General features: G+C 37.3%; 2 protein-coding genes across 2 annotated transcripts; one reads left to right on the top strand and one right to left on the bottom strand.

The window, feature by feature from the left end:
- Positions 1-223: 223 nt before the first annotated feature.
- Positions 224-3577, bottom strand: LOC149000849 (pentatricopeptide repeat-containing protein At2g15820, chloroplastic-like). Its single transcript, XM_089139661.1, is given in 3 exon segments — positions 224-571; positions 573-2431; positions 2896-3577. Coding segments are annotated over 3 exon segments (2499 nt in total). The 5' UTR covers positions 3511-3577; the 3' UTR covers positions 224-546.
- A 5681-nt stretch (positions 3578-9258) lies between these two features.
- On the top strand, positions 9259-13979 carry LOC149000848 (NAC domain-containing protein 54-like). The gene is made up of 7 exons (XM_089141038.1): positions 9259-9341; positions 9594-9885; positions 10742-11019; positions 11391-11729; positions 11835-12290; positions 12910-12985; positions 13086-13979. Exons 2-7 carry the CDS (start codon positions 9729-9731, stop codon positions 13817-13819), a joined length of 2040 nt encoding a protein of 679 aa, XP_088997164.1. The 5' UTR covers positions 9259-9341; positions 9594-9728; the 3' UTR covers positions 13820-13979.
- The last annotated feature ends 148 nt before the right edge of the window (positions 13980-14127 follow it).

The raw sequence follows: 14127 nt of genomic DNA, 5'->3' as shown, positions 1-14127 counted from the left end.
GCTCTCTGCAACCCCCCAATGCCGCGGATTTATCTTACCGTGACAATGTGTTAACTCTCTTTTTCAGTAACTGAGTTATTAGTCAGCTCATAAAAACAAATGCTGTAGCTTGTCAAGGGGTTTGGGTTGTTGGAGAAAAGGAAGAACTGCTACCCAACCTTCAGGGTTGAGACTTGGGAGTTTCAATAAACTGAATATTCACGTTTCTGAGTAGGAGTGCAGCAACATAAGATTTAATTTCCGTACTGTAAATGGTATGATAATAACAATAATCACCAATAAACAACAAAACTCCTTGCAGTTGTCAAACTGAAAAAGCGTGAAGGATATAACACTACCAAACCATTATAGAATCAGACTAATTCAGCAAATCTTGAAAAATCTTTAACCATGGAGAAACTTTTAGTGATTTTTGATGTCTGCCAAAAACTGCCACTGAAAAGGTCAGCTGGGCAAGAAAGATCTGTGGAACTGAGATTTGCAATTTCTGTTTCAAGCATTAGCAACTAAGTATAAACACTGTACATTTGTGTTAACATCTATGTACTAATGGCTGTACTGAAGATCATTCACTGTTGTAGTTGGAAACCCTGTCATCTGAATCAGAGTCAGAATCAAAGCTGATACTTTGATCTTCGGCCATTTTACTGTCCAAGCAGTGACCATCTGCTTGAAGATCTTTTAAGCCATCCAGAATGTAAGGTTCTGTAAGTTTCCAGAACCAGACAGAATTGCTTCCCTGGAAACCAATCCAAAACACTTTCCCCTTCTTCTTAACCCTGCACTCCAATGATTTTTCTTTTAATGCCTTCACAATTCTTTTAACACCCTCCTCACTGCCACCCTTTAGTTTCAGTACAATATCCCCTGTGGGTGATCTGAGGCCTCCATACATATACCAGTATGCTAGAACACAGGGTGACAGCCAACGATGAATGAGCTTTGGAATCGCGGGCCGTCCTTTTGGCCAGAATTGGTCTGCATAAAAGGAGAAATAACTATGTGCAATTGTGGAGAATCGATATGGTATGTCATCACTCTCATCATTTGACTCGGCAGGGAAATGTAACCACTCACGGTAGAGATCAAATAAGTGTCTTTTTAGATGTACATCAGAATTTTCTCCAAAATCAAAATGGAGTGCATGATTCTTCCTTTCTACATCTGATTCAATCTGCAAACCACCCAAAAGCAAGCCAACCAAGATCTCCCTTTGTTCTTTGCTAAGTTTTCGACTTGTTGGCTTCCTAACCACCTTTCTCTTTAAACTCAAAATGTAATCAACTTTTTCCATTAGTGGAGACTCAATGTCATATTTCTTTTGACACATCAGGTCATAAATCTTTTCTGCCTTCACATACTCTCCAGAACAGAGATACAACCTTAAGATGGCATTGCATGCCCGAGTGTTGACACCAAGCATCCCATCACTAAGCATTTGGTTGAAGATCTCCTCAGCCTTGTCAAAATTACCAATTTTTACCAATGAATCCAAGAATATATTATAAATAGTTCGATTGGGATGGCAGTTCTCAAGGTACTGGATGAAAATTGACTCCACTTTTTCATGCAAGCTCAAGTCGAAATACATACCCATCATATCAGTAAAGGATGGCAGAAGGGGCTTTAGACCACTATCTCGGAACTCATTCATTAGGATTTCTGCAGCTGTTATTTCATGGGCTTTACACATTACCTCTATGATCTTGTGATATGCCACAGCACTGGCAGACCCCAAATGCTCCTGCATCCCTCTGAATATCTCCAATGATTTCATAGGTTCTCCGACTTTTGAATAGACTTCCATTCGATAAACAAAAGCCTGAGAAGGGAGATTAAATCCAGACTTGAGGAATTCAAGCCATGTTCTTTCTGCTTCCTCCGTGTCTCCTTCTTTAGAGTATGCTCTCAATAGGGACAGAAGAACATCGGTTCCCTCTTTGATTCCTGCCTCCTGCATTTCTTTCCTCAGTTCTATTATCCTTCCTCTATCTATGTTATCCTGATAACTGTGGAGCCGTATCAGACTGACATAAATGTCCTTGTGTATCTCCAGTCCCGATGATACCAAATTATGAAAAATGAATTCTGCCTGCTTCAGATAACATTTTGATGAACCACCAGGTGTACTAGTGAGAGCTTTAAAAAGAGAATTGTGTAAACTGAGGCGAGGTTGGTAGCCTCCAAACTGAATCATGCGGTTGTATATGCCACATGCTTCCTCCAGACAACCTTGAACAGGTGCACTGAGATACGCAACAGTCAGAATATGGAATGTAGACTCACAAGGAATCTTACCCTGATTGATTATGTCATTAAATATCTCCCGACACTTTGAGAATTTTCGCTCTTTGCCCAAGAAATCTGCTAGTCTACTAGCTAGTTCAAAATCAAATCGAAACCAACGTTGTTGGATCATCCATTTGTACACCTGAAAGTATACAAGTCATCTGTTATGAGGAAGAGTGACAATAGAACTGTGTTTTACAAGGCAATCACATTAAGAGGAAAGATAAGGAAGTTAGATTAGCAATATCAGTTGTGCAGGCAGCACACCTTTATCTTCTGAAAGTTTGACATGCTTTCAAGCAAGCAATTTGTCATAATGTACATGCACATCATGCATATCATTGCTTGCATATGGATATGGTTTTAGTCAGAAGCACTAAGCAATAAATAACAGGACACTGTTATAACATTTTGGCCACTACCCAGAAGAGACCATGTCTGGGCGCTGCCAGAAATTGGTAGCAATTATTGAATACTTTGTCTCTAGACTACTTCAAAAGATTGTTAACCCTTCATACTTCTCGTCTGGTGATGACCATTCAGTTAGGCCAAAAAACAAGCACCTTGAATGCAACATTTTTAAAGTAAACACACCCACCCACTCACCCTGAAGCTGGCATCATTCTCACGAATCCTCATACAATGAACAGCAACATATGTAGCATCTTCCTGAGTCATCCACTTCCGCTGCCCATTCAGCATCCGAATCAGAGTCGCCGGTTTATGTGACGGCAATTCCTTACACAGCCACGCCAACCTCGATCTCCTCCACTGTTCCGGAAGCTCATCCAGCTCCTTCACTTCAAACGAAGGCGATTTCAGATGCCTCAAATCGTTACCCGCCGACGCAACACTAAAATCAAAATAAAAAACCTCTTTTTCACTCTCAGTACCGAACTCCCAGCTTTCCTCGACTCTAACCCTCTCATCTTCACTCAGCAATTGCTGAACCGATGAAGTCGAAGAAGAGTTCAATCGGAAATGGCCATTAAAATTTCGGCTGACGGGTGAAACAGTTAGGGGAGAGGAAACGGGGAAGAGGGTTCGTAGAGAGTGGGAGAAGGCGATGGAACGAAGAGCCCTAATGGAATTGAAGATGGCAGTGCGCATGGGAGGAGAGAAAACGATGTGGGTCTGGTTAGGGTTAACGGAGAAAGTGGAGGCAATGGAAATGGTGTAAGAAGAAGATGATAGGTCTTGAGCTCCACTTCGTAGAAGCATATCTCGTTTCAGTCTTCGATTTGCAGAAACTCTACAGAGCAGCAGCAGGCAAGGTTTAAAGTATGCCACGATACCATACGATACTAGCCGATAAGTATCCATATTTGACTCAATCGATACGATACATATCAATACGTTCCTCCATTAAATTACACTAAAATACATTAGTCAGAATGATACAATATTCGATATAGGACGATACGTCTCTTAAAATCACCTTACCGATACGCTACACGATACCAATACTTTAAACCTTGGCAGCAGGACCCGCACACTACCATACACGAACATCAAATGAAGATGAAGATTGAAGAGTAGGGTGAAACTGAGCCGGGTTGGGCCGAGTTCTCCAAATCCAAGCCCAACCTTGGTATTCTTTGCCCCAGTCCAGGCCCACCTAACTCTGGGTTTCGAAAATTTCAACACAAGCCCAATGTTGCTGGACTCAGCCCAGCCCAAGCCCGCATCTATCAATCCTGATTGGGCTTGGTATATCGGGTTGGACACCGTTTCACCTTATTTAGCTTTAATTTTTTTTTTTTTTTATTTTTGGTCCTATTTTGTATGTTGAAAAAGGATGGGTGTTGGCGCAACGGTTGGTCCTATTTTGTATGTTGAAAATTGTACCACACTAGATACCGTGTTTAAATTATTTTTCAGCACAAATTTAATACTGGAAACGTACCAAACCGTTTTTGCAAATATCGAAACCGTATTGTACTCCGATTGACACCCTTAGCTTCAACATAAGTTTAGTAGAAAGAAAGTCCAATGAATGCCCTTGGATTAGAATATTATAAGTGGATGAATGCTATAGTTTGTTGGCCACTAATTAAAAATTTTCCTCTAAGGAAAGATGCCAAATACAACTTTGTTGTGGAGTCTGGATAAAAAACAATGTGTTCACCTGACATTTCTCAACCACACAACTAGGGTAAGACCCATCTTTAATTCATTTTGTTAATATTTAGAGATGGGTCATATGATTGTTGTGTGGTTGAAGAGTGTCGGGGATACATTGTTCTCTCCTAACAAGAAGGTGATTTAAACTGGGAAAAGGGAAATGACATTTTGTTTGTAAAAATTTTAACTTTAGATTCCAAATTCATACATGTGGCAATCAATTTGCCAAAGATAGTATTAGGTGTCTACCTAGTTTCTTTAATTTGTATTATTTTTTTTTGTAGATCCATATGACCATTAGATACTAAGGCTTGGAGCTGTTCTTTCGCATATACATAATACATGTACACACCATGAGTACATAGCCCAAAAGTTAGGTTTTGGGATGTCCCTTTCGGTCCATAGTCCATTTAATTGATGCAAAGAAAAGGCCCAAATACTTCTGGCACTCACTGTAAGCTTCCCTTATGTAAGACCACCTTTATATTTTTTTATTTTAAGTAGGAAAGTGCTTTATTACTCCTTCCCCCATTTTACAAGCACTGACTAGAGCATTGGATTATCCTCTTCACACCAAGAACCCTAAACAAGCTAATGCTAATAAATAGCAAGGCTTGCTTCAAACATCACATATCAAAATCAAAAAAAATATAAAATCCTTTCAACAAGTATGGTAAAACCAGAACATCAGGTGAAATGGTTTTAGGGTTGTTCTATCATTTCATCCCCGTGAATATTTTGAATCCGAGTTCTTCAATGTTTGATTGAAGCTACTCGATTCATTTACAATGGACCGAACAATTAAGTAAGACATTTTTTGGGGGTTAAAAGTAAGACATTATGATCTAGAGACGTACAACAACTCATAAAATGCCCAAATGATTCCACATAAAAGTAATAGTATTTTCAAAAAAAAAAAAAAAAAAAAAAAAAACGAAAAAGTATTTTATGAATAATTTATTTATTTAATAAACTTTTAATTTTTTTTTCTTTTTAAATTCTTATTTTTCTGATTGGTTGGTAAGCATAACTCGTTAAAGGGGAAAGGTAGCTAAAGATGGATTGATCAAAAGGAAAAGTGTGGTGGGGCCAGAGAACAATTCCGCAACCCTTCGGAAAGAATTTGGGGACCACTACAAGTGATCCTCTGCCACGTATTATAACGTCGCCATGTGTCAAAAGGCTGGTCCCACATCATGGAAAGTTCAATTCCGTAGCCTTTCAATTCCTCGCCGATCCAGGATTTCTTCGCTTTTCGCTTTCTTATACAAATTTAATAGCTACTCCTACATCTGAGCTGGATGTCATGTAGACCAGCCGGCTCACTAAAGGTGGCTAATCCATTTTTAAATAATACAATACGGAAATATGGTGGTTGAATGGTCTTGTAAATTGCTTGACTACAACGGTCTTAACATTCTTACCATTAAATTTGGTACAATTAAATCTGAATCGTGCATTATAAACGGTTCAGATTAAATCTATTGGATTTATTTACACAGTCGTTCACTTATATTTATCTACGCTGAACTGGCTTAGACCGTCAAATGGCCAACCAGTCTAACCTGTGATGATTTTTTCTTTTTGGGTTTAGTATCAACGCAGTCATAAAGATTAAGGATTTATCGACTTATAAGATGGTAAGGAGGTGGAGAAGGTGTGGAGGAACAGAAGCTTGAACTTACGGAGATCTCTTTGCATGGTCACTATTATGTCAGAAGCAGATCCACCTATGATGACTGATGACTAGACAATCTAGTGGATAATTAAATATTCTAAAATGAGATCTATTAATGATAATCTAAGTGGTACATTACATGCGAATCTATATCAGATTACACTGTGCTCTCAAATCCCTCCATGACATATTTAGGTGCTCTCTGCTCCATAATCATTGTCCGAAGTGATCATTCTCTTGAATTTGTGATGGAAAGATATGGAGATAGTTTTATTTTTCTAGCCTCGCAGATACCGAACCCTAATTTATCACGGGCATACTGTTGGGGAGGAAAACCTTTCAGTCTGGATCCTTTCGACCGATGGATAGAAGATTTTGCTCCTCTCATACCCTCCACCTTATGTTTAAAAGATAACTTTACTTTTAAATAGGTGACAACAAAGATGTGAAAAGAGCACAATTCTCTACCGGTGTGTTGGGATCTAACTCTTTATTTTATTTTTAAATAATCTCAACTTAAACCTTTTGGCTTCCTTGATGGACACAAAGGCTTCCAAGTTCCAAGTTCCAAGTTCCAACCAAACAGTTATAATAATCATTCTGATTCATCTTGAATTCTGAGCCATGTGATGAAATCTAGCATCGAGGTGGGAACAGTTATGTCAGTTAATTTGGTATGATAGATATCCTTTCATGTGGGGATCTCAGATTGTCTCTTCTTTCAAGAAGAAATATTTATTTTGTCTCATCCGCTTAATAAGGGCAAGAGACGGAAAGCTATTTATTGACCAGTGTTAACCTCCTAAACATGCTTTATTGGAAGTTAATTAAGGTTTTCCTTCTCTAATCCCCCTTCTTTACCCATAATTTAACTTAGATTTCTGTATAAATGTGATATATATAAAGCTGTACATAATCATGGTGGTACAGACTTTAACTTCTTGATCGATGGTGCTTGATTTAGTGAGCTCAGAATGGGAGGTGGCTCTAATTATAAATTAATTAATTAATTAGAACTTGATCAACTAACAAAAAGTTCTTTGACTGATTAATTAGAACCTAATCAACTAACAAAAGTTTTTTGACTGATAGAAATACATTTAGGTCCTTTTTAAATGATTAGTATGTAATTATACCATAGGTCCACACATTAAAGTCTTTCTAAAATTCACCACTTGCCAACGACACCAGGCTTACCTAAAATCTAAAAGGAAGAAACATCAAACTTACCTTTGTTCATTTGTTCCTTTGTTGAAGGTGTGGTTAGACTCTTGTGTCCAATGTAAAACAAGCAAGATGGTCGCTTCAACCCTGCAAGAAAGGTGGAATGTTGATCTTGTCGGTCCTTTTATTTGTGCTATATAAGTAAACATTATATATTTTTTTATATAGAAAAATTTACTCTTATAATTGTCATTGTATGAAGAAATGATATAATCCAGATTAAAAGAACTAAAAGAGCTAGGAACATACCTAAGATAACCTTAAGAGGAGTGGTGAAAAATTATATACATAGCTTAGGCCATGGATCTAACATGACCTTAAACAAAACTGATTGAAAAGCTAGAAGTATAGCCGACCCAATTTAAAATTTTACTGTCATACATTTTTACATGTCTCAAATAGATAATGAGGAATTTGTTGATAGTTCATTTTTTAATTTTCAAATGGAAGAACAAAGTGAAAAATAAGACCATTGGATAGAAATGTATGGTCTAGAGTAATCCTTTAACAAAACCCAATTCAATCATTGTTATTATTTGGCTAGTGATCGATAACATATCCATGGGAGGAGGTGAATGCTTCTTTAACACATAAACTTGAACTAATCACACATTTTGAATGATCTACACCCCGGGATACATCAATAGAATATTTAATAATCTAGAAAGACTAGCCACCAACTGGTAGGGTTGGATGGTTAACACCTTCTTAGTACCTTACAGGAGTCTTATCTAACTTTGAAATCGACATTTATCTATCCATCTTAGTGGTTATCTTTTCCTTGTCAAAAGAGGAAGGCATTTTGTTTCGCTTAAATGCTTTGTTCTAATAATTGGTGTTTTGTTTATAATTAAGTCGAAAGTATATAATAGGGTCCATATCAAATCATTGGAGTGACAGAGACAAATAATTTACTTATAAAAGTATAGTGTTAAACAACCCTAATTTCCAAGATGATATTAGCAATTTGATTGTTAGGTACACGTCTCAAGATTCGAAATTGACACATTCAAAACGACTCCCAGTTTGATACATAGTAACTAATAATAATTAGGTTTAGGGGAAAAGAATGCCATTTGATTTAAGCTATATAAAATGACTTTTGCACCCTCATAGGATCAGTGTGTCGTCAATCCTAATATGGTAATTGCTCATGACGTACATGGAACTAATAATGTTTATAACACACCAAACTGTCTTGAGTTGGAATTTAATACGCAAACAAAGAACGGATGATTGTGGCACCCCTTCCTTGGAGGAAATTTCTTAACGAGTTTTAGAATTTAGCCACGTAAAACATACAAATTCAAGAACACTCACTGGATTTATTTTAACTATTGAATTAAAAAATTCAAGATGACTAAATTCTATGTGTCATTAGACGCTGATGGAAGGAGCTCCCCTAAGGAGGAGAGAGGTATCTAATACTTTGTCTCTCTTTTGCTTTTTAAGAAAAGAATCTTCTTCATTAACCCTAATTCTATCATTATCCAATGACGATGGGACGTAATGATGACGTAATGCAAAGAAAACCAAGAAATCGGCGATGAATTGAAAAGGAAAGTTGGTATTAGATTTAGCGTGTGAAAACGACATTTCCTCCTCACAACGCCGCCGAAATTCTTTGTTTGGGTTTAAGTGTTTAACTACTTTTGCCATATCGGATTTTGACTAGTCTTGTCACTGAAGGACGGCTATCCCTCAAATTACATCTGAAGACATGGTGCTTCTAATCCAAGAAGCCAAGCTAAGGATCAGATAGAGACAGATAGAGATAGATAGAGAGAGAGAGAGAGAGAGAGAGAGAGAGAGAGAGCTTAAAGGGAACGATAAGGAGCATCAAAACCTGGAAATAGAAATTAAAAAACAAAGAGGGGGAGAGAGAGAGAGAGAGTTAAAGTTGGGGCGGGAGGGGAGGTGGCAAACCTACCTTGCTTTTTCTTATTAAAACCTCAACCAGTCTTCTAATCCAATTCCCTCAGCTTCTGCAATCTTCCTATCAACAGTTGAACCTTTTCCTTTGAAGGTCTTTCTCTCTCTCTCTCTCTCTCTCTAGACAGAATTCATGGATGTTTCTTGTCTCCCTTGTTCTGTAGTTAGCATTCTATTGATGGGTTCTCTTAGTTCATCTTCCAATCTCTCTCTCTCTCTCTCTCTCTTTGTTTAGAAGTCATGGGTCTCCTTCTTTCCATTGTTAGCATTTTATTCATGTGTTTTCTTGATTATCATCTCTCTATTGTGTTTTTCTAACTGGGTTTGTGATGGATTGTTGTTTCAGGTTTTGTAACTTAACCTTAGTGTACAGTTAGTGACTTCAAAAGGCTGGTCTCTTTGTTTTTTGGATTCGAGGCTGGTCTACCATTTTGTTTTTTCAAGTTTAATTGAAAGATCAGAAGAATTGGTCCAAAAGAAAATGTCACCAGTAAGTCTTCCTCCTGGTTTCCGATTCCACCCTACTGACGAGGAACTCGTCGCTTACTATCTCAAAAGAAAGATTAATGGCCGTAAGATTGAGCTCGAGATCATTCCCGAAGTTGATCTCTACAAGTGTGAGCCTTGGGATTTACCAGGTATCATCTTCATCATCAATCACCATAGCTTCATCTTCATAACCATTTCATTTTGGTTTCAGTTCTTTAGTTATCTACATTTGATTCAGCTAGGAACAATCTTGCTGTAACCAAAGTTTGTTAGAACAAGATTTTAATGGAAGAAGAAGAAAAAAAATAAAATAAAAAGAACCCTGCAAATGCATCATAACTTTCATTAGATAGCTCCTTGCTTTGCCTTTTCGTTAAAGAAAAAATTAATTATTTTTGGTTTCTGAAACTATATAGATCGATTAGGTCATGTTTAATCTACTGGATTAGAAAACTTGGCTTATGTTTAATGTTTTCACCCATAAATATTCTTTTGACAATTATAAAATTTTCTTCTACTTTTCTTTCATAGATGCACACAAAATTAGGTGGGTCCGTGGAAAATCAAAGATGCAAGAAAGACAGTAGTAATTAAAAAAGAAAACAAAAACAAAGTGAAAGGTATAAAAGGATTGCATGGTCTTCAAGTGATATGAATTCCACGCAACCTGTTGCTTTCTTGTTTAACAATTTTTAAAGATCATAAGCTCTATTACGCAGTGATCTCTGCAAGTTTTTCTTTAGAACTTTTGAAAGTAACCAGTAATTGAAGAATTGCTGGTCGGCCTTTTTATGGGCCATTGACACCCATCATCCAAAAGCAACTCAGATGAGTTAACTCGCTTTTTCATGCACCATATATCCAAAGACTTCTCTGTTGGTTCCTTTAGCGTACTTCTCATATCATGTTAGATTATTATCAGCACCAGTTGCTGCAATTAGTTCAGTTTTAATAAGCTACTTTAATGAATTTAGAAACTAAGCTTGATGATGTGAATTTTTGCAGAGAAATCATTTTTACCAAGCAAAGATCTTGAATGGTACTTCTTTAGCCCACGAGATCGGAAGTACCCAAATGGGTCTAGGACTAATCGAGCAACTCAATCTGGTTATTGGAAAGCAACAGGGAAGGACAGGAAGGTAAACTCTCAGATGCGTGCGGTTGGCATGAAGAAGACCCTAGTATATTACAGGGGAAGGGCACCTCATGGTGCTCGAACTGATTGGATCATGCATGAGTATAGGCTTGATGAGAGAGAATGCGAAAATGCCACAGGCTTGCAGGTTCATGATTTCTTCTATTTTCTCCCTTAAATTACTGTTAACCCTAGTTTTTTTTTATTTTCTTTCATTCAATGGCATTTGTTAGCAATCGCATTTAGAAGCAACTAGATGGCAATGTGTTTATCAACTGCAACGTGCTACAGTACTATGTCTTATTGCCATAACTTAGAATTTTGTTTCTCTCATTAGGGTTCATATCCTCTCCCTGGGAGAACCTCAACAAGTTGAAAGAAAAAACCTTAAAAGCTCATCTTATTTCAGTCATACTTGTATGACATGACTCGTCTCAAATGTGGATTCTTCTAATTCTAGTCCTTTTTTCCACGAACACACTGCACCAACTGATATCTTATTGATGTTCTTTCGATCAGGATGCTTATGCGTTATGTCGTATATTTAAGAAGACAGCTCCAGGCCCTAAGATAGCAGAACATTATGGTATCCAATATGTTAACAGTTACCAAATGACACCTAATGATCAATCATCTGCCCTAGAGCTGTCTCCTGAGGGAAGAGGTGATGATCTAGACAGTTCTTGTTATCCTTTTCCATCAGATACATGCTCACCAGACACCATTCAAGGATCTTCATCTCAAGGAAACATTGACCCAACAGATGGGAAATGGATGCAATACTTGGTAGAAGATGCATTTAGCTTTCCAACCCCAGCTTTCCAGAGCCATGGCAGTATTTCCTGTCTTCCATCTAAGGTAAAATTATATCACAACACTGAAGAATCTGTAATCTTTTCCTGGTCAATTTGTACTATATTTTTCCAAATATTCTAAATGTTTTTATGTCCATTTTTTTTGGAGGTTGACATTGCACTAGAATGTGCTAGATTGCAACATCGACTCTCCTTGCCTGCATTGGCAGTGGATGACTTCCCTCAAGTTGAAAACAATGACTTGAAGCTGCCTCATTCGGGTTCCTTCGGTAACAACTCAAATGAGACTGACATATTGCAGGAAATTCTTTCAGTTGCTTGTGCCTCTCAAGAGCTCCTAAGTGAATCTAACTTTCAAGTCACATGGCCAGGAAACTATACTAGTTTGGATGACTTTTCTTCCCTAGCTGAAATAGAAAGAATGGAAGAAAAACCACAGATTTGTCAACTTTATGACATGGGTTCCTCAAGAAATACTGAGAAATCATGGGGAGTAGGTCAGTCAAGGTTTATAGACATTGGGGATTTGGAGGAAGGGTTCAAGACTGAAAGGGTAGAAGAGAACTTGCGAGGGATGGGAATGCCCAGCAAAGATCTAGATAAGGTATGATGCAATGTTTAATTCCTTTACTGTATACAGTGAGACACTTTTAAATAGTGTAGAAGGGAAATCAAGAAAACAGACAATGTTTCTTTCCTAGGGAAAATGGAGGAGCTATATATAAATGTCTCCAACTCCAAGAACTCAAGAATCTATGGAGTTGCCCATAATTTTGCAAGTCCTATTTTTAGAGAACACTGCTTTTCAGCTTCTTGTATCATGATCCATTCAAATTGTATTTGTGCTTCCATCTAAGGCTTTGAAATGAATAGAATTGCCTTAGTAGGGATGCACCATTAAATTTTATGGAGTTTTCAGCTTTTTTTTCATTTTCCATTTCTCTTCTATCTTTTATGTTCTTTTCTTTCCTTCAAATTTTTTTAAGGAAATAATTCTTGGGACTCATTGAGTATACTTTGTTCATCCACTCGAAAAACAAAAAGAGCAGACAAATTATTGAGCACAAACCAAGGAAAGAACTAACATAATTCAAGGCATGCAAAATTGGAATTTTATTGAATACTTTAAATATTATAACATATTAACATATAATGCAAGGCATGGATTGATTCTTAATAGGTTCTTTTTTAATTTCTTCTATCTATTTTGTGCATTGACACAGAGAATCATGGAAGAACACAAGAGTGTACCCATAGAGAATGTCTCAACTTTCCAAAGAGAGGAGGTGGTGATCAAGGGTTTGTATTTTACCATCTGTCTTACTCCTTTCTTATTCATTCTCTTGTTTATCCATCTTACTACTTCATTTCCGTTAACTGATAGAATTAATTTTTTCAGATGAAAACATTGAGACTGACAAGTTCGAGGACTTCAACAACTTCAATGATAGTGAGACGGGTGATTTGCAGTTTATCAGCAACAACCCAATTTTCTCTCAAGATGATGATGACTTAACCAATTTTTCCAATAACCCAACTTTTGAAGTCTATGAGAAAGTTGAAGTTAGCCATGGAAAGTTCATTTCAAGTCGCGGAGCAGCAGAGACATTCTTCCACCAGATTGAGCCCTCAAAGACTGTTCAGGTCCATCTGAATCCATTAATGACATATAACTTCCCCCTGATGAAAGTGGAAGCATCAGCAAGACCTCAAGATGACACCTTCTTTAGTAAGTTCAAGGCATTTGCAAGAGACAAATTTGGGGAAATAAGGAGCTCAATGAAGAAGAATGGTTGGAGCCTAGTTAACGATACAACCAATGCTGGTGTCCACACACTTGCACTTCTGCTTACTTCCTGTGTTTATCTGGGAGAGAATTCAGAGAACATGGTACTGACAGATGAGTTCTCTTCTGATGGAAAAGCCATTATGGAGATAAGAGAGAAGCAATGCTCTTCACCAGTTAACACAAGGAGAAAAGTAAGAAGAGTTAAATGGAGTGATAAGATGATGAATAACATTTGGTTTGCTAATCCTAGAGAAGGAAGCATTTTTACTGTGCTGCCAAACACCAAATGGCTATTACTTACCATTGCTTTGGTTGTGTATGCTAATTGTGGTTACATCATATGATGCCTTGACTGTTAACTTGTAATTTAACCCTCTACAAAGTGTACCATAAATGGGGTAGTTTATACATGCTAACAAGCTTTTAGCATTTGTTGGAATTAATTAGCTTTGTAACAGGAGGATTTCATAAATGCATGCTCACAAGAAAATATTTGTTGAACTAGTCCAAAGATGTTTCCAAATGTTTGAGGTAATCAACACTAGCATTTGCAGTTCTCCTGTGGAAGTTCGTTGTTACCAGCCTCTCCTACATCATTTAACTATTGTTTCAGTTTGTTCTGAATTATCAGGTGAAAAACTGAGTAAATTCC

This window comes from Hakea prostrata, chromosome 11 (assembly GCF_041222555.1).
Source record: "Hakea prostrata isolate BN-2017 chromosome 11, UWA_Hpros_2, whole genome shotgun sequence".
Classification (NCBI taxonomy): domain Eukaryota; kingdom Viridiplantae; phylum Streptophyta; class Magnoliopsida; order Proteales; family Proteaceae; genus Hakea; species Hakea prostrata.
The sequence above is the reverse complement of the archived record's forward strand: the minus strand, read 5'-3'. Positions and strand labels throughout refer to the sequence as shown.